Below are 26,424 nucleotides of genomic sequence, written 5' to 3'. Positions count from 1 at the left end.
TATCTTTGGGACCAGGGTGTTCTGTGGTATCCCATCTTTTCCCTACTGCTGCTGGACCATTCAGAGTCCCAGACATATCTGGGTTTTTCTCGTTATATATTTCCATAAGCCCCTTGTCAGAAGGGATCGCCTAGAATTCTTGCCTCATTTCCACTGCTTCTGTGTGTCTCTTTAACTTCCCCTGGCCAGATTTTGGTGTCTGTGTTGGGTGTTTTCTCTGCTCCTCAGTTCCAGCTTACCTTTTCTGCTCTCAGAGTATCAGTCAGTAAATTAGCTGAACGACACCCCTGGCCGTGCTCCAAAACACAGAGATCAGGACTACAGAAGTGGTTCCTGCTTTATCCACCACTCGCAGCTGGAGAACTGCGACTGGCTTTTCTGAACAACGGGGGGTGGGTGGGGGGTGGTGGTGGTAGTGGTGTGTTTTATCTGGATAAGCAAAGGGTCGATAGGGCTGTATGTTAGCCTAGAGTGTCTCTAGGTATTACTTTATGTCTGAGTTTAATTTTTTTGTTTTTCTTTTTGTCAAAATATATCTTTCTCTTGAATTTAAAAAATCATTTGAGACATCTATGGGTTTTAATTCCTTGGAAGATTTTGCAGGACAGTTAATGATATCAACGTTAGTCCTTATGTACAGTTCTTTGCCTTTTTCCATAGATGCCCCTCAATCTTACAAATGCCATAGCCACAGCTCGCCAGCTGCTGGCTTACACGGTGGAGGCGGCCAACTTTTCTGACAAAATGGATGTTATATTTGTGGCTGAAATGATAGAAAAGTTTGGAAGATTTACCAAAGAGGAAAAATCAAAAGAGGTATGTTCCTAAGTTCAGACTTGCAGCGTGCATTGCAACCAGTGGCAAGCTCTGATGAGAGAGAGCTAGCTGAGTGCTTCTTTTTAGGGTTGGTTTATGTTTTCTGTATTTGAACTCCATACACTTTTTGATTTCCAAACTTGCCCTTGAGAATCTCATGTGCCAGTAGTGATTAGGACCTGTGTATCTGGGAGATGGAGGGGAGCTGTTAGCTCTTAGACACCGAGGAACCATAAATAGCAGAGGAAGTGGGAACGCAGCTTCCACCATCTTGCGTATTAGCCAGATTCTTCTTGTAGCATCTAGAATTCCCATTGTCTGCGCAGCCACATGCCCCTCTTTTTGTTTTAGTCAACTGGGCCTTGTTTGGAACTGCTTATTGCTTTCCCTGTGTACCAGAAGTGAGGAAATGCCGTGGCACCTCTAGACATAAACAACTTGTATGAGTCAGTTCAAGGAAAGAATGATTTTTGAGAAGGTGTGTATTTAAATAGGACAACATTAAAACTATGGTAAGTTTGCTAGCATGGCATTCCTTGGGGGGGGGGGGGACCCAGATTTCCAGAGCAGCCAATAAAAAGTCATTTAATTATTGAGGCACAAATAAAGTTTGCTTAAATTGTGGTTTTGAGCTCTTTAAGAACTATTTATGCTGTTTCTCCTGAGATGCAGCCATTTAACTAAGATGGATTTGAAGGTGGGCAGAAAGAGCTTAGGCCGAGTGTGAACTGAAGCCTCTTGAAAATGAAGTGGCATATCAGTGCACACTGCTAGGCTGGGGCTGAGCTGCACACAGGCCGTGGGAGTCCTCACGAAGGATCCAGAAGTGTGTTTTGCAGTACCTCCTTCACTTCCAGCCTTGTCCTATCTTGTGTAACTGCAGGGAACTTGCTAGCTAAACAGAGTCTGTATATTTCTTTATGGATGACACCCCAGGTTCATTGCAACAATTTTCCTTTTTTTTTTCTCTTAGCATTTTCTAATCTCGGATGCTGCTAGTAAGTTTGAGTCTATCCCTAGGAGATTTGGCATTTACTTGGTAGGGTATAGTTAGTGAAGGAGGGAAAATGGTATATGTATATAAATGGAACTCGGGTAACAGGCAGGTTTGCCGGAGACTGAGACTGTTGCAGCGTGGTTGTCTGAACTCATGGACCCTGGTTTTCAAACAAACTGTCCCGTGCTTTTGGCAAGGGCTACTTCCCGCTGGGGGAAGTTTTGCTAACCCTGGAAGAAAATGCTTGGGTTCTGACTGGTGCTCTTACTCTCTGCTGGTGCTGATAATCACAGAGTAGCTGCCCACATGATTGCTCCTGCTTCCTGAAAGCGGAGTGCTTCGAGTTAGCACAATAATTACCGTGGTGTTTGGAATGTGAACACTGCAACATGATAACTGTATTCCTCCTGTGCTGTACGCAAATGTGCAGAACTGCTTTTCAGTACTCATGTTGGAAAGAGCAACGTGCAGGCCTGTGAGATGGCTCAGCAGGTGAAACTGCTGGCATTGCAAACCGGGTTGATACCTGGAACCCATAACAAGGCGGAAGGAGGGAGAAACAGCTGAAGACTGTCCTCTGTGCACCCTCCCCCCCACACACTACGGCACACATTCACACTTGGATAGTGTAGACAGACAGCAGTAATCATAAATATAACCTTCTTGTAGGCAACAGTAAATGGCACCATGGATTAAATAACTGTTGCCTGGTGCTTGTGATGTATAGTCTTACCTCCATGTCACAGGTGGCAGCATCTTGTTGGGTAACTACGTAATAGTTACCATGGGCCTAGGATGGCATCGGTCCCCTTTAGCCTACACAGTTTCTACACACAAGTACAAGAATTCATGTTGTGTAGTGGTTTCAAAGCTTGGGTCTGGTTTTACAGGATTATGAAATTTTCTCATCTCAGAAGGCATTTATTAGACAGCACCGTGGGTCTGACCTCCTGACTTTCTGTCTGTCAGCGCTATCCCAATCTAAGGATGCCCTTTCCAAAACTCTGCCGGGCTTCAGTTACTTCTCTGAACACTTAGCTTGGAGGCTATGTCTGTCAATTTCTGGATAATGTAGTAAAGTTTATAATATTCGCTAAAAAGATGTGATGTCAACTTATTAGAAATCAAAACAAAAAAATAGACTCCTGTTTTGAATCCTAGAAGTATAAATATAGTCCCCTGTGATGTGGCGTCTGTCATCCCGTGTGATCCTTTGGGAACTGCAGGCGTTGCCTTTCACTGTTTATTAGTGTAGTGAATAGAAATCGTGGGAGTTAAGGACTGTGTTTTAAGTTAATTACTGCTTGTAATATGGAGGGTCCTGTTTGTTGTTGGGGTTTTTGTCCCGCCCAGTACCCAACAACTGTTTGGCCTCAAAGAAAATCACACATGGATCTCCATAAATTATAAGCTGATTGGCCTATTAGCTCTAGCCTCTCACTGGCTAACTTCACATCTTGATTAACCCATTTTTTTGATCTATGTTAGCCATGTGGCTCAGTACCTTTTTCAGTGAAGCAGATCACATCCTGCTGCTTCCGTGGTCTGGGCAGGAGTGGGAGCAATCAACTTCCTCCTTTCCAGAATTCTCCTGTTCTCATTGTGTTATTTCTACTTCCCTGGTTTTCCTGCCTATACTTCCTGCCTGGCCAATCAGCATTTATTTAAAACATGATTGACAGAATACAGACAATTCTCCCGCACCAACTGATGCATTAGATTATGCTAAGATACTCTGAGATGCACATACCTAAGATGGACAAGTAGGTAAGTGAATTTCTCAGTTACTCAGCAAGGTCTTTGCAGTGGGTATGCCCCCACGCTTCTGTACATAGCTAATATATTTTGAGGTGATTCCACGCTTCTGTACATAGCTAATATATTTTGAGGTGATTCCTTTTTATAAAGATGGTTGATTTCCACCAGTCCGAGCTAGGAACATTGTACCAGGATAGCTACTTGAAAGATATCACTCCGACAGACCTAAAAGGTACATTTAGTGGTCATGGAAAGGCAGTCAGTGTTGTCTGTCTGGGTGTAAGTGTGTGTTCCATATTTACTGGAAGAGTTTTTCTTATGAAACCAGTATTTTCTGTGTCCATTGGTGAGAAGGTTCGTAAAGAGCAGGTTTTGTTTGGCATTGGAGTCCCTTGCTGTGCTCCAGCTGACTGTATGAGCAGGATCACACCCAGGGCCAGGCTCCTGTGAGTGCGCTCAGCACAGTTTCATGCCTCCATAGTTGCCCATTTGTTCAGCTGCACTCACACGGATGTAATGACATCTATTCTGGTGGCTGTGGATACCTTTGTTTCATTGTTTCTCATTTCCTTTGCTGAGTCTTACTTCAAGGACCCAGTACCTGTGGTGTGAGCCTCCTGGAGGAGGCATCTGCTGGGTTCTTAATTCCAGATTGCTGTCCCTGTCCTGCCGGTCCTTCCCCTGCCCGGACTCCGAGTCTTGTCATCCTGGGATGGGTTCTGGGGATCTGCTGCAAGTGCCTTCCTTCTTCAGTCCAGGCTCTGAGAACTGCTGCCGCGTTCTCAACTTGTGCATTGTGTTGTTCCTGGGAGCTTTATCGCTTAGAGGTTAGGCTCCTGTGAACATTTTATTGGAAACCTTAGGGAGTCTTGAGGATGTTATCGTTAGTTAACTCCTGTCTTATCCTCTCACCTAACTTGGACAGTTTTCAATCATCAATCTTGTTTATACGGCCTATGTGTGCATTTAGTTTTCTCTCCCACTTTCCCCCTCCTAGCATCCTCCTCTTCCTCAGTGATGGAGTATTTAAAAGCTAACTTAACGTGTTTTATACATAATTTTTCTAAGAGAAAAGAAACTTTAGAACTGGCAGAATGGTTTAGTAGGTGATGAAGGCTGCTGCTAAGCCTGAAAACCCGAGTTGGATCCTGGATCTCCGTAGCAGAAGTCATGAGGCAGCTCTGTGAAGTTCTCTCTTTTCTCTTCTCTTCTCTTCTCTTCTCTTCTCTTCTCTTCTCTTCTCTCTCTCCCTCTCCCTCTCCCTCTCCCCCCCCCCCCCCCCCCCCCCCCACACACAGAAAGACTCACATGGTAGTATGGACATGCCCAAATAAAGAATAAAATGAAAAAGAATTAGTATTAAAAGGGCTGGGGCTCTAGCTCAGTCAGTAAAATGCTTCTCATTATAAGCATGAGGACCTGAGGTCAACCCCTAAAACTTATGGTGGGTTTACTTGTTGTTGTTTTTTAGCCTGAAGGGTGTTTATAATCCTAGTACTTTGGAAGCTGATACAGGTTGAGGTCCCTGGGACTTGTTGGGGCACCATTCAGCTTAGTCTAACTGATGTGTTCTGGGCTAATGGAAAGCCTGGCTCAAAACAACAGCAAAAGCAATGAAAAACAACCCAGGAGTTAGTTGATAACCTGAGGAACACCACCTGTGGTTGAGCTCTGACGCCTGTGTACTCAGGAGTACACACACACACACACACACACACACACACACACACCACTCACTCAATATAGTATCGCCGGAATTAGCTCTGAGTCCTTACTGCCACCAGACATGTGGTCTGTGTGTTTTGTCTTTGATAGAGTTCCTGGTCGGTCCTCTGAGTTCAGTGGGATAGGTGAGTGTGAGAAGAACTCTTTCCTTCTGACCCTTTTCTGACTGGAGTGGCCTACAAGGGAATGAGCCCAAGGAGAAATGTCATGCTGCTTAACGCAGGCTGAAATTTTGTTTTGCTTTTTACATATGTGTCAGGTTTCAGGAATTCTTTTTTATTTAGTGTAGCTTTTTTTGCTGCGGTGACAAATTCTGAAGTCTTTTCATAACGGAACCATAGACGCATGGGGCATTTTGTGGTTATCTGCTGCAGGATATATTTTGGTGACAGATCCTTTTCCTGAGTTCTTAGCCATTCGGTACGGGATAATGAGAAAGCTTGCTCATTCTCAGCTGAAGCCGTCACGTCACTCTTGTTTGCTCTGTGCCTCTTGGAAGGTAATTTCCCCCTTTACAGTGCTTAGCACGAGTTCCTGTCCGATGCTGGCATTATCTGGAGGGCCAGAGCAGGTGTTCTTTGTTCGTGTCATAATCATAGGTTTTCAGGATGGGTGACAAGTCTGGCAGGCCTCATGTCAGATCCTCAGAAAGTTCATGTGTTTAAGTCAGAAAAGAAACAACCAACAAAAACCCTACTAAATACATCTCATTATCATCGTGTTAGTCTGTAGTAGCTCATAGTGGTTTTGTCCTAAATGCAATCAATGCTTTTGTGTGTGGTATCTCTGAGGTTTTTATAATCAAAAACAATTCAATTCTGGTGGTCACTGAGCATATCTGAGGACTTCATCACACTGCCTGTTATGTTTTTGCTTAAAATCCTGAAGTAACAGCAAGCCAGAATTAAAGACTATTAAAAAGCATTATTCTAGCCGTTCTTAATTTGCATTTAAACATGGAGTTCATTAGTCTATTTCTGTCAGTGTCTGATTCACAGGTACAGAAAAAGGTGCATGTAGAGTCAGTAGGCACCTTCATGAACTGAGAAATAAGGACCCTGGCTGCCATAGTACCTGTTGTTAGTAGGAAAGTGTAAGACAGGATATTCTCCTGTTTCACATGAAACCAGATGAATGAAATTATACAAGTTACTGGTGGCTGTCTGCTCTTGCTCTTTCTCCTGCTTTTCCCCTTACTGTCTCCCTTCTTGGCCTTCCCTCTCCTCCCCTACTTCTTCCTCCTGCTTCCCTGCCCCTCTTCCTTTTTTTTATGTTCCCCATCTTCCTCTTGTTCCTCCTTTCCCTCCTCTTCTTCCTCCTTTTCTTTCTTTTCCTTCATTTCCATTTGACATCAGATCTCACTCTGTTTCCCAGGTTCCTACCCTGCTTCTGGGGGCACAGAATCCTCTGCCTTGGCCTCCAAGTGCTTCGCTTGTAATTTTGCACGGCTGTGCGTGTCCCAATCCTAATTATTCTGCCAACTGACCCTCTTAATGCTTTACATTAAGGAGATAGAGTCCTAGAGAATGTGTGAGTCTGCTGAAATGGAATGTTCTGTTTGTATTTCATTATTTTCTGTAATATTTTTACTCTGCTTAGTCCTTCATTGCAGTGCTCTCAATGGGAAGAATCCCATGCTTGTTTTGTTTTTCTGCATTATAAGCTTGAAAATGGGGCATGTGTGATTCTTCTCGTGCTGTCTCCACTGCTCAGGGTAGTGAGGGACGGTCAGCCAGTGTTTATTCAGTGATAAAGTAAGTGAACACCACTAATGAACATTGAACCATGGAGTAAATGACCACTGATCGCCATTGACAATTCTACTGAGCTTTGTACAGGGACTAAACACGTGAGTAACACATTTTTTAGTTCCCCGACGGGAGGGAATTAAAATTAGGCCACCACTGTGATGCTCTGTGGTAAGTGCATTACAAAGTTAGGAATTTTAATAATTAGAACTAGGGTTGTATTTGAGGCATTAAGTCTTGATATCTGAAAACGATATGCAAAGTGCCTCTGCTTTCCTTTTTTTTTTTTTAAGCAGTTGAAGAAAGGCATTTTATTAGGAAACACACATGGGTCAGAAGCTGAAAATGCAGTCAGATTTGAGACCTGGGAGTTTTATAACCTCTCAAGAGATGGCCTCCCTAATTTAGGGTTGATTAGTTTGAAGAAAGTTACAGTGGTTGATTGGCTCAGAACTTTTCTGTGACGTATCCTTAGTTGCCCTTGAACTGGTTAAGTCATTCCATTAGCAGGGGATGGGGGGTGAGGGTGGTGGGGGGCTACTAGTGGGACCCAAAAGCCTATAAAGCCTTTGCCTTAAACTGCCTGGCTTTTATCTGCAGTCAGGAGGATGAGGAAGAGGTTGGCCATCTTGGAAATTTACCACTTTTATTCCCTAGCCATGGCTCTTCTCCCCGTCTGTCTGCTTACCAGCGAGTCTCTTATTCCCACCCTCTTAGACATCACCATAACTGCGATTAGGGCATTTGTAGGTGAAGACAGCTCTTAGCTGCTTCAGACTGATGAAGGGTCCAAGATGGAGGGGCAGCAGACAGGCACTTTAGCGGAGGCTCTATTTAAAAGGCCCTAGGAAAACGTTACCGGTGTCGCTGATCAGAGCAGAAGACAGACTTTTGGTGATGGTGGGCAGTTGTGGACGTTGTTGTATAAGTGAAGGAGCATTTTGATGAGTTGGTGGTCCCCAAAGAAATCCAAGATGAGCCCTCAAAATGATACAGTCTAGGGGGTTTGATCAGGTTTGCTTTCTCTTCCAGTTAAAGAATTAAAAGGTAGGATAACACTGAAATACCAAGTGTCCTCTTTTGCTCCTCCTCCCCAGTACAAAGCTTTCTGTTTTAGGAATCAGGCCTCCATTGGGGATTTTTAAAATGTATTTTTTTTTTTTTTTTGGTTTTTTCGAGACAGGGTTTCTCTGTGGTTTTGGAGCCTGTCCTGGAACTAGCTCTTGTAGGCCAGGCTGGCCTCGAACTCACAGAGATCCGCCTGCCTCTGCCTCCCGAGTGCTGGGATTAAAGGCGTGCGCCACCACCGCCCGGCTTAGAAGAATAAAGGAATGATAGAAACAGCCAACATAGTTTGTGTCCTTGCCGTGAGCCAGGCTTGTTTTCAGGAGCCTGGTATCCTGGAACTTAGTGCTCACCATTGAGAAGATACAGGTCTGTTGTTGCCTCTTCCCCTTGCCTGACAGATCTGTTCACTATGGACTTTGAGATTTACTGCCCCAAGGTCATAGAGCTGGGATCTGGTGCATTTCCATCGACCTATTTTCTTTGTAAAGTGGACCATGGTGGGGTAGGTGGGCTGGACCTCTTCCTAATCCCCCACAGCCATCTTACGCATACTTGCTGTGCAGCGTATTGGAGGCAGAGCAGGCTGAGGGCCTTAGCTGGGATCTTCTGGGATGATCAGAAGCTGTGTGCTGAAAGAGCCCGGCTTTCTGGTTTGGCATTGCAGCTTAAGGCCTTTGATGCTTGCTTTGCGGTATGAGGACCAGCTGGTTTGCAAAGCTCTGCTCCATCCTCAGTAATTGTTTTTTCATTTTTTTTCTTTTTTCTGTCCTCTGCCATGATGTCCTTCTCATGAACCTTTGACTTCAATGGGTCTCCTTAGCCATGAGGCTGCCCAGTGCCTTTTCTGTGGTAACTTGCTGCAGTAACCAGTAAGCAAGTGACCTGTTCCTGGCATTGCCATATGCTGATACCTGTGAGGGGCAAGTGAGCAAGCAACAGAGCAAATGAGATGTGAGGAAGGAGTGGCAGAGAAGTGAGCACCTCCTTGGATCATTGGTCGCATGGCTTTGGGCTTCCTGGTGCCCCTTGAGTTGGGATCTATAAAGGAGTTCCTTCCCAGTGGGGGGAAGTCATACGTGTGCATGCTCAAGAGTGCAACGTCCGCGTTGGGTACTTGCAGTGGTGGACATGAGTGGTATTTTGAACTTGCCAGGAGGCGGAAGAGATATTTTAGGTTGTATGCATTTAATAAGCGTTTAAGCTAACACAGGAAGTGTTCCTAATGGTTTTCTACGTGATGAGCTGAAGTCTGTCTGTGACAGTGTCACAGCTCCTCCTTAATTAAACTAATTGCCTTTCTTTCCCTCTGAGATGCTGCACAGCAGTCTTGTCACTAGTGATGTAGTGGCTACTTAAGTACTGTTTTGAGCTAAATATTAACCAAATGACCGTAATTGAACGTGCTGTTCATATCTGAGGGCTTTAATGAGAAGCAAGTGGGGCTTTCTTATAGTACATTTAGACAATATACCAATATCACCCTTTAATTTTTTCTTTACATTTTATTTATTTATCTGTCTGTCTTTCTGTCTATTTTATTTATTTTTTATTTTGAGTCTATTCAACAGCTTGCTCTGCCTTTTAACACCTTTCTCTTCTTTCTGGTCTGCTCAACAGCTCGGGGATGTGATGGTTGATGTGGCGAGCAACATCATGTTGGCAGATGAGCGGGTCCTGTGGCTGGCGCAGAGGGAAGCCAAAGCCTGCAGTCGAATTGTGCAGTGCCTGCAGCGCATTGCCACACACCGCCTGGCCAGCGGGGCTCACGTGTACTCCACGGTAAGTGCAACCTTGTCCGAGGCCCGTAGGAGGATTTGATTATGTCCACTCTAACCTCGAGGGGCCTCTTCTCTCTACCTCAACATGGTGTTGCTGTTTAGCGCAGGATATCTTCCTCTGAAACGTTTGAGAAGTTAATTTTGCTTCTGAGTAATCTTAGTCTGTTTTCTCAGTAACTGGGAAATACTTCCGTATTATGTAATTTGAATGACTATCACTGTCTTGTCCGCTGAAATGAATTCTACGACAAACACAAATGTTTTTAAGGCTTTATTGGCATATCACCAATGTCCATCCAAGGTGAGATTCAGTTCTGAGCCCCGAAGGATGCTTTGGGAGATTGCCTGATAGCTTGCCTAGGGTTTCGTCTTAAAGTACTGGGATGCTCTCCAACGCTTGGGAAGCTACTGGCACGATGTAATAATCTGCCTGTTAAACAGTATTAAATTATGTTCATGCTAAATTGAACTTGTAAATTTCCTTGTGTATCGCTTACTTATGTTCTAAAAATGTGATAAACAAGTGTGTTATTTGCTTAGCTGTCGTCCTCGGATCTGACTCACGGGTTTCAGCTCCTCACCATTACAGTGAAGTTGAGTGCTCCATACTTTGACCCGTGTCTCATTTTTTTGTAAACATTTTCCTGAGCCTATTTTGATTTTTGCTGTACATTATTACATCTTTAGCTCCATTCAGGTTAGAATTTCTTTTCTGAATAATTAAGAGAGGCCTAATGTAGCTCTCTGTCTCCAAGGCAAGTTCACGGTAGTTTGGCTCTTTAGATGCTTGGCCTGACTCGAGAATGACTTGTCAATCAGTAGCCTCCCCAGCTGCTTCCACCTGGTCCCGTCTTACAGCCTTACTTATTACTCAGCTAAACCTCACAGGTCCTGATGCCAGAGAAGGGTATAATAGAAGTGGTGGTGCATGAGTGAAGGCCGTTTCAGCATGTAAAATGGGCTCCCCGAGTTACACATCTGCTCACACAGCTGCCTCTCTTAGCCCTGGGAAAGTATTCTAAGACCCCAGTGCATGCCTGAAGCCATGGAGAGTCAAGAGCACCGTGCATGCTGTCTTCTGTGTTCACACCTGTGAAGCTCAGCTTCTACATCAGGCACAGTAAGGGACTGATAATAACACCTCGTCGTAAGGTGGAACAATTATTACAGTGAAGAAAGCTATTTATAACTTATGAGTTGTTTATTTCCAGAAGTTTCCATTTAATGCTTCAAGACAGTGGATGGCCTTGGGTATCTGAAACTCTAGGAAATAAACTAATAAGATGGTCTGTTCCCAGAATACCAAGAAGAGAGTCTGTAGAAGGACAGCTTTATTATTCCTCATAGGAAGATTCATGTATCAGCGGTGGTGGGTGAGACTTACCAGCAGCTGTACTGGATTTTTGTGTGTTGTGACCCAGCAATAATTTGGAGTATATGTTGTTATGCTATTAATGCTGATTTCACCGGGTTAGTGTATGAAACAAAAGATGTGCAGATATAATTATCCTGACAGCAAGGCGAGTCATCCCGCTTGTCACCTTCTTATGTCCTGTGCCCTCCCTGGCCTGGGTGGTGGATGGCAGTCATGCTGGGGGTCCTCCTGGGTACAGACGTGGTGGCTCATGGATTGACAGCTCTTACATCTTAGTGATCACCTAAGTTCAGGTCACTTTTGAATTCCTTTAAAGCTGGAGGGTCAGCAGGTGCCATCTGCTTTAGGCAATTATTCTCACCTAATTTCCTTTTTGACTCTGTTTATTTCCTGCCATTTGGATCAGCATCTGCCTTACTTTCAAGGGGGAAAAAAAAGTCAGTTTTTCCCCCTGCTTTCTGTGAATAAAGTGTAGGCAGCCTGCGTCTTCTCATGAAGAGACGTTGTGGGTAGCCTGAGTGTCACTAGTGTCCCCTTCTCTTCTTTCCGGAGTTACTAAGAGGGCCATTGAGAGCCCCCTTTTTTAATTTCACAGCTCATTGTCTAAGTAAAAATCTTCTATTTTTAGTTGTTAGCTGTAATATTTTTTAAAATTGTTTTATTGTTATTGTTTTTTTACTTTATTTCATTTTATCTGTAATGCTGAGTTTCAGACCTGGCATTGTGTGTGCTAAGCAAATGCTCTCTAACTGAACGATAGTGCCTGCTCTCAGGTTATTTTTATTTTTACATTTTGATATAATTAAATATTACATAAGTCCCTCCTTTTCCCTCCAACCCTTTCTACACCTGCCTCTCCCACTTTTCTCCCAGATTCAGTGTTCTCCTCCTCTTCTTTAACAAGTGTGAGTGTTACTGTGTGTGTGGGGGGGGGGTCTGTGAGTCTGAGAGAGTGTGTTGTGTATGTGTGTGTGTGCCTGTATGCATGCGTGCGTGTCTGAGAGTATGTGTTGTGTGTGTGTGAGTGTGTGTCTCTGTTGTTGCATTCATGAGTGTGTATGTCTTCATGCATGTGTGGGTCTATAAGAATGTGTATTGTGTGTCTGTGTGAGAGTGTCTGCATGTAATGTCTGAATGTGTGTTGTGTATGTGTGGGTATGAGAGACAGTGTGTAGAGTGTGTGTGTCTGAGAGTGTGTGTTGTGTGTCTGTGAAGAGACTGTTCTGTGTGAGAGAGTGTGTGTGTATGTATATCTGTGAGAGAGTGACAGACAGACAGACAGAGAAAGTGTTTGCGTGAAATCTTTGAAACCCCCTTTATTCTAAATTTTCCAACTCTTATTTGATTGACTTTTGCAGTATTCACCAAATATTGCTCTGGAAGCTTACGTCATCAAGGCTGCTGGCTTCACAGGGATGACCTGCTCAGTGTTCCAGAAAGTGGCTGCCTCCGACCGCACAGGCCTCTCTGATTACGGACGACGGGACCCTGATGGAAACCTGGACAAGCAGCTGAGCTTCAAGTGCAATGTTTCCAGCACGTTCTCAAGCCTGGCACTGAAGGTGTGCTGTGCTCACTGCATGTTTAAAATTGTCTGTGCTTAGATTTAAACACAGTCTTTGCCTTTACACAGAAATCTCCTTAAAGGGTTTGTTTTGTTTTATTTTTAGGGGGTGGTGGTGAGAATATTTGGAATATTGTGTCGCTGTTTTAAAGGAAACTCTTGACAGGAGTAGAACTAGAAGACTTCACTGGTCCTATACATTTTTGCTTTCACCCAACCTTTTGCCATCTGGAAATATCAAAAACTACTGTTTTTCTGGTTGCCATGGCAGGTTTATTAATACTACATATTGAAATTTTTTTATCACATAAAGGTTTTCCTTTTTTGATTTTAAATCATTAAAGCATTTTCATGCAGCCTTACAATTATTGTGGGATCCTGGCAGTGTGCTTACAGTATCTACAGAAGTCAGCCTTGAAGCTGGCTGTTTAGGCAGTCATGATGTGTGTCAAAATTTTTGGCAAAAAATTGCAAATATATGACATGTATTTTTCAAAAATCCAAGTCTGTGATGTATATATATATTAAAAGTGCTTTGTTGTTGTTTGAGTAGTGAAAAGAAAAGCTTATTTCCTGACTTTTGGAGTTTGCCTCAGCTACATTGAAGCAAAGAACTCTAGTGGCAGAATGGCAGCCCTTGATGAACCCACGTGTCTCCTTCTTTGCTCTGTTGTGTTCTCTGTGGCTTTTAGTTACAGGGAGCCTTGTTTTTGTCTTTCCGTAGATGGTGTGGGAAAGAGTTTTTAATGCCTTCAGAAAAATTGATCACAGAGGTGCTATGGTACATTGAAGGTTCCTGCTATGTGTCCAGTCAGAGAATGGATAATTAATGTACTTCCTCATGGTTTACCTTGGTGCCTTTCATAAGGAAAGCAAATACATTGGATGTAGAAATACTGTAGCTGTCCAATATAATCTGAAATGGGCGCGAACCTCTGATGGTGCCGTGCGTTTCCTCCATGTGGTGTGCTCAGAGGATGAATCTATTACTCTTGGCCTGATGATAGTATGTGTTACCCAGCCTGCCACCTGCAAGTGTACCTCCACTTACCTTACCACATCTTTTATTGGCTAAAACAAACCTGAACAAAAGTACCTTTACCTAGCAAAAGGTGTCTGACTTGTTTGCTTCTTGCAGTCTTGTAAAGAGATTTTGAGACAGCAGTAGGTAGAGCCCTTGAGAGATAGGCATGTGATTGAGGAGGACTCGGTTGTTGTCTTACAATTGGTCGAAAGGGAGAGAAATGATGCCACTCTCCATATCCTCAGCTTCACAGCCTGGCCCTGTGTCAGGAGAGTGTGCGCAGCTAGCAGTGAGCGCTTCAGGTGAAGACAGCAGTCTGCCCATTTCAGACCATTCTCCTGTAAGATCATCCTGTGGCTAGAGAACAAGGCACTCCGTGTCATTATTTCCATTTCATGGGTGGTTCCGGTGAAGAGAGCAGGAAGGAACATGTTCTTCGTGATCCAGAATTAGGTGGTTGGATGTCAGTAGTGAGAAATGCACTTCAGCTTTTCACTGAAACACAGGATTCTCTGCTTCCCAAAACATTTATTCTGGGCAGTTGTTTTACTCCTTCTATTCATGGTTTAAAATGTGCTTTTAATATACTAACTAGACTCCTTGATCATCCGGTCATTGACTGCATCCCTCTTTAGTGTGGGCAGAGTTGAACCTGAACAAAAGTACCTTTACCTAGCAGAAGGTGTCTGTCTGACTTGTTTGCTTCTTGCAGATTTTTTTTGTGTGTGTGTGTTGCGTGTGTGTACGTGCATCCCTGCCTGCCCTCACCCTAGCTAGATTTAGTCTTCCCATGCAGATTCTCCTGGCTTATAGTGTGGACTTGTCCTGATAAAATGATTTTTGTTTCAAATAGTGCTGTGGAGAATGTAGGGATTTGCTTGAGTTACTGTATATTCTAGATGAACAGCACATGTGGTCTGGATGTCATGTGTGACATCATGGTCCTTGGGGACGTGTGCTTGCTACTGCCTCCCAGTGTTACAAGAAGGCATGGCACTACCAATTACTAGACTAAAGGCCAAGGAATGGTTGGTGCCAAGTGTATTTCTTGGTCAAAATTCATAAGTGAACAAGTCATCCTAGGTTTTAGGAGCTGCCTGTATTTACAAGACCACTGTACAGTCCTTAAAGTCCTTTGCTTATCTGGGCTACTGAACACTGATCCTGTGTACCATCATTGTCCTGCTAGTTAATACAGTTTTGAGATGCTTTTCTGCCATGTAGCTGCTGCCACCACTCTTGAATGCCTCCTGGCCCTGTGATGTTTCTGTTGGGCGGCTCATGTAGACCTTTCTGTTTCGAGTGGCTGGTGTCAGTGCCTGTGATGTCTATGTGGTGTTACCCCCGAATCTACCTCAGTGCAAAATTGACCTTATGCACGCACTCCATATAAGAACAGCAACTCTCTGGACGAGTCTGCCATTGACTTGTGTCTTTGCCCTCAGCTCTCCTGTTCTATATCCTTTGTTACTGCTTCTCCTCTCTGCCTAGGGATGACAAACTTCCCTTGGTTTGTTTCTTAATCCCTTGACCTCTTTGAGGCCAGACTTAGGCTAATGCTTCTGCTGGAATTCCTTGCCGCTTCCCACCTTTCCAGCTCTTTATTACACGTTAAAACCAAGACCAAATGTCACCTGCAAGAAGTCTCAGCTAACACTGTCTACCAGTCTTCTCATATCCTACCTGGGTCCTTGGTTTCTCCCCATCACGCTTTGAAGACCGTACTCATTGCTTGTTGTCATGGTTATGTGTGGGGCTACAAGAATCATCATGTCAGGCAGATCAGCTTCTCTAGGTTGGATTTGAAGTCTGGCCCCAGTGGGCTCCAGGATAAGACTTCCAGGTGCCTGAAATTCACTGCTATATGTTACACCCAAGGCTGTTGTATTACCTACCTTCCCCACTGGTCCCTTTTGCTGTTGTTACCATAATCTAGATTTGTTCATATGCTGGAGCAGAGTCCATTCCCAATAACCTACTGAGGGATGCTAGAAGTCAGTGTTTTGAGTTAGCTGCACTGTAACTAAGTGTTGACTCTTTATAACTGAACAGAAGCCCAGTTTTCCTTGAACATCCTTCATGTCTCTCATCTCAGACACTGGGTCATTATCCCAGCAAAAGACCTCTCCGTTTCCCACACCAGTATCAGGCTCCTCCATTCTTCCTACCTTGATTCAGCTCTTTGTTGTGTGCTTAGCTCTTCCCTGCTTGGAGGACACGCTGGGCCTCCCTCTGGAGTTCCATTGCAGACTGCATTTCTTTCTTCAGACAGAATTACCCAGCTGCTTTGTCCCTTTGCTGGAGGAGTTGGCAGACTTCTGATAGTGAGCTGGTTCTCAGAGGTCATGCACCGTCTTTAAGAGTGTGGTCTCTGCAGCTAGGTAGCCTGGGTTTGTCTTCTCGTTCCCTGCTGACCAGCTGCATAAATGAAGGCCAGTGTCTTAGCCTCTCCAACTGTCAGTTCCATGCTGTTGCCAGGGGCTCATGACATGGTACCAAACTGGAAAGGTTTTGAAAAGATGAAAGGAGGTAAATATGTTGGCATTCACAACAGTGCTTTCTCAGTGTTAGTTTTATTGTTGCTTCTTAGTCGGGGCAGCTGTCACCTTTCGCTTATTCTAAATTTTGAGTGTTTGAAAGCAAGGACATGATACCCTTGGGTTCTACATGGGGCCCAGCACAAAGTAACCTATTCTTTAATAACCATTGAATGGTTAAAGTCAATTTGAGTTCTAAAGGCACCCCTTACCCCCCAGTTATCCACAGAAAGAAAATATGTTAAGACATGCCATTTTACAGTTACATGTGTAAATAGGGAGGCATGCATGAGTAAATTGGTATTTTCATTGTTTTTAATTCAGTGGTTTTGACTCACTCTGATTTTAGTGTTAGAATTTTATAAACGTTATGAAAATTTGTTATTACTTAAAATTTGAATTTTACTCCTGGATGAAGCCAGTATTCTCTCATGAGATTCTGACATCCATCCAAAGTGCTTTCATGTTTGAGTTAATGTCTGTCATGCCTCTTGATATCAAAAGGCACATGATAACATGCCTTTCATATGTTTTACCTGTTTTCGTATTAAAATTAATAGTGAAAACAGAACTACAGATATTACAACATGAGTTTCTGTCTTATTGTTAAGTCACCACTTTCTTTCTTACTGGTCCCTGACGACTGTCCTCCCACTCCTAGAGGAAAAAGAACCATAACACCCAGCTCTGCAGGCTGTGTTGGAGCTGCTCATGCCCATCCTTTTTTATAGAGGTCACTGGGTATGCTCAGAAGTTGAGATGCAGAAGTTGGAAGAAAGTGAGCAGTGTTACTTTGTCTCCCGAGCATGAAGCAGCCACCTAAAACACGTTTGCCTCTGTCCTCTGTAAGGATCTTCCAACAATGATAACAAGAAGCCAAAATCGTGCACTTCTCAAAGCTTCTTAAGAGACATTTCTGGTTTGTTAGCTGTAATTTGTATGTGTATTATCTTCCTCGTTACTGTAATCCACACATTTTTAAAACCCACACATGATTAATTGAAATTATAAACTGTGCTTCCTGCCTTCAGGCCAGCAGACAAAAGGTACAGTCATGAGAAGCGTAACAAACTAAATGTTCTTCAGTGATTTCTAAAATTAGATTCATAGCCTTCTTAACAGTAGTGAGCAACACTGCTTTTCAAGGAGGGCAGCATTGTTTTACATCCTTACTATAAATGCTGGACATTATTGATACGACTGCAATCCATCTTCTCAGCACCCCAGGGTTCTCTCTCTCATCCCAGGGAACCTGTGATAATTATTTGGTAATATTCTTTATTGGGCTTGAGAGGGAGTTTAGCAGCTCTGAGTACGTAATGGCCCTGGGTCTGTAGTTCTTGCTATGGACTTTTTGTTTATTGTTTTTGATTAGTTTTACAAACTTAGGATTTGACTTTTTTCACCTTAATTTCAAGGTATTTCATTTCCCCTTTTCAACTTTCATTTAGGAAATGTTAGTTCTGATGTTTTAAAATTCAGTTTGGTTTATTGTTACTAATACCTTCCTGGAGAGCTCTATATACCTTCAAATAATATGAGTTCTTTAGTAAAATTATTTTATGAATTTTATAATTATTTACTTTGAATAGATGTTCATTATATAGGATTATAAACTTTTAATTTATTGATGTTTTGATTTTCATCTTTAGGTACCTTCTTAGACACTCAAGATAAATTTATGTATTTTATAGAAATTTACTAGGTTAATAAATAAGTGGATTTATAGTAAACTTTGTTTTTATGTCATCTTATATTTTTTCATTTTTCCCCTTTTATTGAAAATAGGTTCTTTTCTCATACAATATATTCTGATTATGGTTACCCCTCCCTCTACACCTCCCAGCTCCTTCAGCCCCCACAATCAACTTTCTTTCTCTCATTAGAAAAGAACAGATTCCTAAGAGATAACAACTATCATATGGAAGTTGGTCAGGACACCCTAATAGGATGAAAAGACTCCCAAGAGCAGACACAAGAGTCAGAGACCCCTCTCAAGCTTAGTCCCATAAAAATATTAAGCTAATAGTTAAAATAATTATTTAGAGGACCCAGTGCAGACCCATGTTGGTCTTGTGCTTGCTGCTCCCCATCTCTGTGAGCTCCTGTGAGCCTTGCTGGGTTGATTTAGATGGCCTTGATCTCTTGGTGTCCTCTGTCCCCTCAGGCTCTCATACTCTTTCTGCCTCCTCTTCTCCGCGGGATTCCCTGAGCTCTGGGGAGGAGATTTGTTTCATCCTACAGTTTTAAGAGCAGTAGAAATCTTTGCATGGTTTTTCTTAGACAATAATTCTCACAGATATTTTTCATGATATCTTTAATTTTAAAGCAATATGTAAATTTCTCAACACCCAACAGATGATTGTCAGATATCTGCTGTGCCTTCATTGTAAGCAGAGCACTTAAGCCATTATAAAGTCAGTCATTTGCTTCAGTAGAACCTTGAAAGTTTCTTTTTCAGTAAGCATGCCATGTTGACTTGTTTAAATGTATTAACTGAGCTATTTTCAGTGAATGAAAGTGACAGGAAGTAGTCTATAGGTGATAAAAAATGAATAATGTTATTTGCAGCCCCAATTCCTTCCTGTCTAGCTAATGAGCAGAGGGCGAGGCATGAGGCATGTGTGCAAGCTGCACGCTCTCCAGAAGAGGGGAAAGCACCTAGGAGGCTAGCGGAATGACTGCCACCAAAGAGCATGCTGCTCCAACCTCGTGTAAAGTCTTTCTCTTGGCCTCTAGCCGTGTGCTCTGATGTGCCTTTCCCATTGTCAACAGAATTGCCTTGTTAATAGCAAGTCGAATGGATAGATTCAAGAGTTTGTCAGGCGACAGAATTGCGGGGCATGGTGGTTAGGGCCCTGTTTGCCCAGCATGAGGAGTGTGGAGAGCAGAGGACTCCTGCTGTGGAGATCGTGTTGCTGCAAGCATGGCAGGACAATTATGTGGGGACTTAGGATTTGGTACAGTCTTCTCTAGATAGCAGCTCAGAACCAAAGTGTTATTAAAGTAAAAGAGTTACCTCTGTCCTTCAAGAAAAAAATCGTGCGGTGCCCTGAAGATTGGCTTTGAGGGAAAAGTGGTTGGCGGCCAAGAAAATGACTTTGTGATAAATTCTCCAATTAGTAAATATTTTCAAATTAGTTAACTGTTAGCTCTTGAATGTATAGATCTCATTGTTTTTGTTGAGCAACTTAAAATGTGCAGCAAACACAGAAAGAGCCTCTTTGCTCTTTGGCTGAGATCAAGTGCGTTCTGCGGCCACCAGCACTTTGAGCTTTTTTCTGTTTCTTCGAGCACCAGTTTCTTAGTCTCGAGGAAACGGATGCTGAAATAAGAGTGTGTTGAATGTAAACTCCTATTTTCTTTCTAAAATTCTGTTCTTTTGTTGTGTGAACCTGGCTGAGTTTGTCCCTCCTAATTGCTCCTGTCCATTGTAAAGGTGAGTGGCCTCTGAAGTCCTTGGTCTGTTGAATGCTCTCTGCTAGGGCTGTATGTGCTGTCATAGGAACATTAGCAATTTTCTTATTCTTAAACGCTTGGATGAATTCCTTGGATTTTTCTGTGTATTATGTTTTTGTTCTAAGCCATACTATGTCGCTCAGACTTTTTTTTTGTTGAACTTGCCAGTTGTTTTAAATGTTAATTTTTTATATACACCTTTAGAATGTTTAGCGTATAACTTGAACATTTTCACAGCTTCCTGACATCGTTTATGTTTTGATATACTCATATGCTGAACCATGGTTTTTTTTTTTTTTTTTTTTTTTTTTTTGTCTTTTTGTCTTTTTGTTCTCAGAATACCATCATGGAGGCCTCTATTCAGCTTCCTTCTTCCCTTTTCTCACCGAAACAAAAGCGAGAAGTGAGAGCAACCGATGACTCGCTCTATAAGCTTCAACTCATTGCATTCCGCAACGGGAAGCTTTTCCCAGCCACTGGAAACTCCACCAAGTTGGCCGATGATGGCAAGCGGCGGACAGTCGTGACCCCTGTGATCCTCACAAAAATAGGTCTGTGTGGCAGATGGTCGCCGACAGTTGCGGGGGCACCATGGCTTTTTTGTTCGCTGTTGTGTTAACGAGTCACTGGTGAGAAAAGATCTTGCAGAGTGCCCATCGGTGTGTAAGTTGGCATCTGATTGTTTATGAAGTTGGTTTGAGAAATACCGTGCTTCCCCATTTTCTCCAGATGGCGTGACCGTGGATACCCAGCACATCCCTGTTAATGTGACGCTGCGACGAATCGCGCATGGAGCAGATGCTGTTGCCGCGCAGTGGGACTTTGATTTGCTGAACGGACAAGGAGGCTGGAAGTCAGACGGGTGCTGTATACTCTACTCGGATGAGAACATCACCACCATTCAGTGCGGCTCCCTGGGCAACTACGCTGTGCTAATGGTGTGGCCGTTGTTAGCTTGATGCATAAATACTAAATATTCTAATGGTTCTCTATGCATAATTAAGCTCAGATGCAGAATTTACTTTTTAACTTAACATAAATGGCTCCCTTTAATTATGGGAGAGGTGATTCTGGATTTCAAGGGAAATTGAGTTAGTACCAAGTGAAATGAACGAGACCTTGTTTTGTGGGGGATGCGCTGGTGAGCCCTGTAAGGAATCAGATTAGCTAGGCTCTGACCTTAAAATATGATGATACCTTGGGTTTGTTTATGCAGTTCGACGTTGTCGACTTAGGGCAATTCATTTGCCAAAGGATGCACTGTGGGTATCAAAAGATTGCTGTATAGCTTCGCCTGTTCCTGGCTTTCTGACCACACACCAATAGTGCTGACCTTTTGAGTTGAGGATGAACGTTGGGCTGAATGGTAATGACTTTGACTTTTGTGACTGCATGAACGGTATCGAAGCAGGGTCTTCACTTTGATTGGCAGTCAGCCCTATTCTGCCCACTATTCACCATTGCTGTTGCCCGTTAGTTTTTGTAAAGTTAATTTCTCTTAATACATGGGATCAGGTCTCTTAAAAGCCGAGGTTCTTGCTTGGTCTTCTCCCTCCTGAGCACATCCCGCTGAAATGACTCCTCTTAGTTGCTGCTGTAGCTATTTTGCATTTGTTACATGGTGCTAACATCTTGGTTGTGTGTGTAGAGCAGACAGGAATCACTGCCGGTCTGAGAGACATAGCTCAGAAATGAACAAGCCTTCTCTGTTTTATTTAGCGCCAACTGTGAATCTGGTATCTAGACAGTGTTTTATCCAAGTGTAAGTGATCTTGAAACATGGTTTATTTTATATTTGCTGATTTTTTTTTTTTTTTTTTTTTTTTTAGTATGGTACCAATTACCACTAGAAATGGTCTTAGGGCAAGCCCAGATTATAATAATCTTCCTCAGTGTTTCCTTCATTTTCCTTTCTTCTGCTTTGTTTTAATGCCTTTCCTGCTTCGCTGGCAGATGAGGCCGCAAGATGGATAGGGTTGTCTTGTCAGTGGCGCATGAGTCTTTGCACACAGCTGTAAACAATACACTTACCATATCCAACATACCCGTACTCCAGCGTACCTACTCTTGGGACTTTGGTGTCTGGGTGTGTATCTTTAGAACCAACTTTTATTATTATTATATTTATCCTTTTTTGTTTTAAGTTAGTGTTGTTAGCTAATGATTTTCCTCATGAGGTGTCTGGTTTCTCTAAGTTCACATTTCACTGTTTTGTAACTGTCTTTTACTTAAAGCAGTAATGGGCCTGTGGGCTGGCTCAGTGGATAAAGTGACTGTTGCCAAGCTTAGGAGCTCATACATGGTGGAAGAAAAGAACTGGCTCCAGTTATCCTTTGACCCCTGCTCATGCCACATAGCATTCAACTCCCCCCCCCCCCGTATGCATGCAAGATACCTAAGTAAAAAGTAATCCCCCCTTCCCTGGATTGGCATTAATTAAAGTTTGAGCCAACTCTATTTTTTTTTTTAGATTTTAATGCAGTCCTATCATTCCTTCAAATACTTTTGTATACCTCTTCCTGCTTTCTTTCAAATTTGCAACTTCTTTTCCCTTAATTATTGTTGTTTGTGTATGTGTGCATGCATACACGCTTCTAAATGCATAAATACAACCTGCTCAGGCTGTATAGTGTTACTTGTGTGTATGTTTTAAGGGCTGATAGCCAACCTATTGGTATGCTCTTCTGGAGAAGATTATTTCCCCACCTTGCAGCATTCCATAGTTGCCTGCAGTTTGTGCGTCAAGTTGGGACTTGGTGCCTTTCCTTCCCCTTCACATTAGTTGCTGTGTTGGTGACCTGGTTCAGCTCATGTTTGGGCCTCCATGCTGGTGAGACTTTGTGGATGGAGCTTCTGACATTGCCAAGACACACAATCTCCCAGCAAGCTCCCTGTTTTTTTTTTTGACTCTTAAAATCTTTTCCATCTCTTCTTCCTCAATGATCCCAGGTAGCAAGAGTTGGTGGTAGGTGTGTCAGTTGAGACTTGGTTTCACAATTTTGCATTGTGACTGGTTTTGGCTTAAATTTTTTTTCTTCCACTCACATCTTGAGGATAACGTTTGAAGGAGAAACAGCAGGAAATACAAGGTTGTCTGAAATGTATATAGTATTAATCAGAAGTTGAGCAAAATAAGTGAAACACAAAAAAATACTGCATTTTTAAGCTTCACTGTGATACTGCACTATGTGGAACTTTTGTTTTTGTTTAATCTAATACGAGTTGAAAGCTTCTATTTTTGAACTTCCTAACTGTTCTTCTAAACTATTTAAATTAGTATAATCCTTTTCTAGAAGGAATAAGCTATTCTTTTATCTTTCAGACTTTTAATCTTTTAGAAAATGTATAACACAGTTTTTCAAAGACTGCTAAGATCTTTCCCCCCCTATTTTCTGGTATCTTGTTTTATGAGATGTAACTGCCACCTAGAGGCAGAAAATGGAAACGCATCATGGATTGCTGTAAAGTTGTAAAGTTACAGTAGAGGGTGGAAAATTCAGAGTTGCATCTTCATCCATCGTACAGGCATGTAAGAGAATCAAACCTGCTTAAGGCTGTAGGCATATCTCTGAGTGCTTATGTAGCATGCATGAAGCCTTTGGGTCCATTATGTGAACTACAACAGAAAATTAGACCTCTCCTACAGTAATCAATATCAATTAAGTTAGAGGTAATGCCTTAAAGTTGCTTGTTTTCTTGTAAACTTTCATTGAGCCATAAATGCCATCCCTCCTTTCTTCCACGTTCTCTTACGTCCTCATGTGAAGTCTAAATGCCCTTCTCTCTTGGGAGATAAGCCATGTGCTTCCTTTTTATGATCCCATTTGAGAACCGTGCTTTAAAGAGTGAGATGCAAACATGTTTTTTTGCTGCTCTGTCTAGAGTAGATGATAGCCTGGTTGGTTTTCATCAGTCTGGTACACTTAGTTATGGAGAAGCTTTCCAGAGCCTGAGGGGGAAATCAGCGGAAGTTAGGATTGCTGGGTTGATGTCAGAACTAGCCAGTGGGGTTAGAAAGAATCAAAGGAGCACTGGGCAATAGGAGCAAATATGAGTAGACACTATGTAGGACCTTAGTAGCTCATTCAGTAATAGTTGTGAGGGCAAAGTGCTCACTAAACCTGCTATGCTTTTGTTACTGGTATCATCTAGATCATCGGTTCTCAACCTGTGGGTCATGACCCCTTTGGGGATTGAATGACCCTTTCACAGGGGTCTCATGCCACATGTCCTGCATATTAGATATTTACATTGTGATTCATAACAGTAGCAAAATGGCAGTTACAAAATAGTAATGAAAATAATTGTATGGTGAGGGGTCATGCCAACATGAGGAACTGTATTAAATGGTTGCAGCATTAGGAAGGTTGAGAACCACGGTTCTAGTTGTAAGGACCAGTGCCACTTCCTTGTTCCTCTCATAATGCCCAGGCACCCTCAGGCTGGGCTCTGCCTTCACTAGCTGTCCGCAAGAATCCATACACAGGCTCAAGATCTCAGTCACCAGAGTACAAGTGAGAACTACAGCCCTGTAGTACAAGACACAGACTGTGAAACCACTACCAGTAAAGACTGATGATACCAATGGTTACAAGGACAAGGAACAACTGAGAAACATCCCAACAACTGAAACGAAACTGGTAGCAAGGATTTGGTCAGCTGTGGACATTAATACTGAAACTGAGTACGGGAGTGGTTTACAGTCCTGGCCTCCACTCCTGAGGATGTATAGCCAATCAAAAGTAAACATACGATTCATCAAGATCAACTTCTACTCAGTCACCAAATGCCCATTATCAGTACAAAAGTTTTGCGTGGACTGCACACAGCTTTTAAAGTATATAAGCTGCGGCTACACACAAAGAGAACCCTTTCCAATGTAACGATGGGGAAGAGAGCGGATGCGCAAAGCAGTACCATGCTTGCCGAGTGTGGAATGTGAGCCCAGTCACTTCTTGCCCAGGGCACCCCATGTTAGAAAGGTGGGAGAAAAGAAATGGGGCTTCTACAAGCTGGAGTAGCAACCATGGTGGTTAGGGGTGGGCGTATCACACATGGAAATAGTATTGATCCAAGCTCAAGGGTTTCAGTCCTCTGTAACAGTGTTTTTTTTTTTTATTTTTTATTTTTTTTTAATTTATTTATTTATTAAAGATTTCTGTCTCTTCCCAGCCACCGCCTCCCATTTCCCTCCCCCTCCCCTAATTAAGTTCCCCCCCCTCCTCAGCCCGAAAAGCAATCAGGGTTCCCTGTCCTGTGGGAAGTCCAAGGAACCCCCCACCTCCATCCAGGTCTAGTAAGTTGAGCATTCAAACTGCCTAGGCTCCCACAAAGCCAGTACGTGCAGTAGGATCAGAAACCCAGTGCCATTGTTCTTGAGTTCTCAGTAGTCCTCATTGTCCGTTATGTTCAGAGAGTCCGGTTTTATCCCAGGATATATACATATTAGAGTATTATTCAGCAGTAAGAAACAAGGACTTCTTGAATTTTGCATACAAATGGATGGAAATAGAAAACACTATCCTGAGTGAGGTAAGCCAGACACAAAAAGAGGAACATGGGATGTACTCACTCTGTAACAGTGTTATTAACAGGAATGATAGTTTTGCTTTTTCTCCTTTTAGTGCTGGTTTTATACATTGTATTTAGCATATTTTTATTTTACAGTCTGTATTACTGTAACATGTAATTTATAATAACTACACTCATATTTCTCTTTTGCTTGTTGATCTTTGGCTTTTTTCCTCTCCTACGAACCTAACCTTTAAAGTGGCCTCTGATTCTTATATTGTCTAACAGTACTCAATCCAGCATGCTGCTCCCTCTGCCTTCCCCCTAAATGCTGAAAATCTAAGGGTGATTTTATTGTTTGGATGATTCTGTGTTGAATAGTTAGTAAGTGCCTACAGCACACCCTGCACATCCTGACGTATTTACTGTTTGCCCGCTAAACATTCTTCTGGGTCTCCTATCCACTGGATTTTCTTTGCATTTCGACAGGTCCCTGAGCAACATCCAACGGGGTGGAGCAGAGGTTCTAGCATTCACTGTTCCTCAGTTTTCTTTCGTGAGCAAAATTTGGTACTTTTAGATTCTGTAGTTATCACCTGCTTCTGAGACCATGTGTGGTGCTCTCTGCCCAGGACTGTGAGAGGTATCTTTGCGTATCCTTCTTCAGTCCATCCCTGTGCCCTGTGAGATGATGGTGTCTCTCTGTCTTATAGGAGAAAACAGCCCCAATTCCTACAGTTGCTCAGTAGACCCAGAAGCCACCAGTGCCTGAACAGAGTGTTGTGGCTCTGTCAAGATACTGAAAGTCTATCCCCAGCTCTTAACTTCTATGCCGGTATGGCTGCTTCTCCTAGAAACGGAGTGGCGGTCATATCTGTTTTTCAGGGCATCTAACTGATGTTCATTACCCATACTTTAAAGAGTCTCCCTCTCACGGCATCATTCTTAAGTCCCTACTCTGTAGACCCATATTGTGGGCCCCTTACAAGTGTACACTGTAGGCTAATGGGTGAGGCCTCTATTTCTTTCTGTCTACCAAGTTCACCCCGTGTGCTCTGAGGCCA

The 26,424-nt window shown here is 42.9% G+C and overlaps 1 protein-coding gene across 1 annotated transcript in view; it reads left to right on the top strand.

The window, feature by feature from the left end:
* The window catches only part of Adgra3 (adhesion G protein-coupled receptor A3), a 103,094-nt gene that overhangs the window by 58,954 nt on the left and 17,716 nt on the right, over nucleotides 1–26,424 (top strand). Inside the window, exons 10-14 of the mRNA XM_041643773.1 lie at nucleotides 661–816; nucleotides 9,730–9,891; nucleotides 12,624–12,827; nucleotides 20,187–20,400; nucleotides 20,579–20,787. Of these exons, the coding sequence (XP_041499707.1) occupies nucleotides 661–816; nucleotides 9,730–9,891; nucleotides 12,624–12,827; nucleotides 20,187–20,400; nucleotides 20,579–20,787 (945 nt within the window). The remainder of the gene's footprint in view (nucleotides 1–660; nucleotides 817–9,729; nucleotides 9,892–12,623; nucleotides 12,828–20,186; nucleotides 20,401–20,578; nucleotides 20,788–26,424) is intronic.

Source organism: Microtus oregoni, unplaced genomic scaffold (genome assembly GCF_018167655.1).
Source record: "Microtus oregoni isolate MIOR12 unplaced genomic scaffold, Mior012 000090F_ref0000504, whole genome shotgun sequence".
NCBI classification, from domain to species: Eukaryota; Metazoa; Chordata; class Mammalia; order Rodentia; family Cricetidae; genus Microtus; species Microtus oregoni.
Note: the sequence above shows the minus strand (reverse complement) of the source record. Positions and strands in the feature narration are given on the sequence as shown.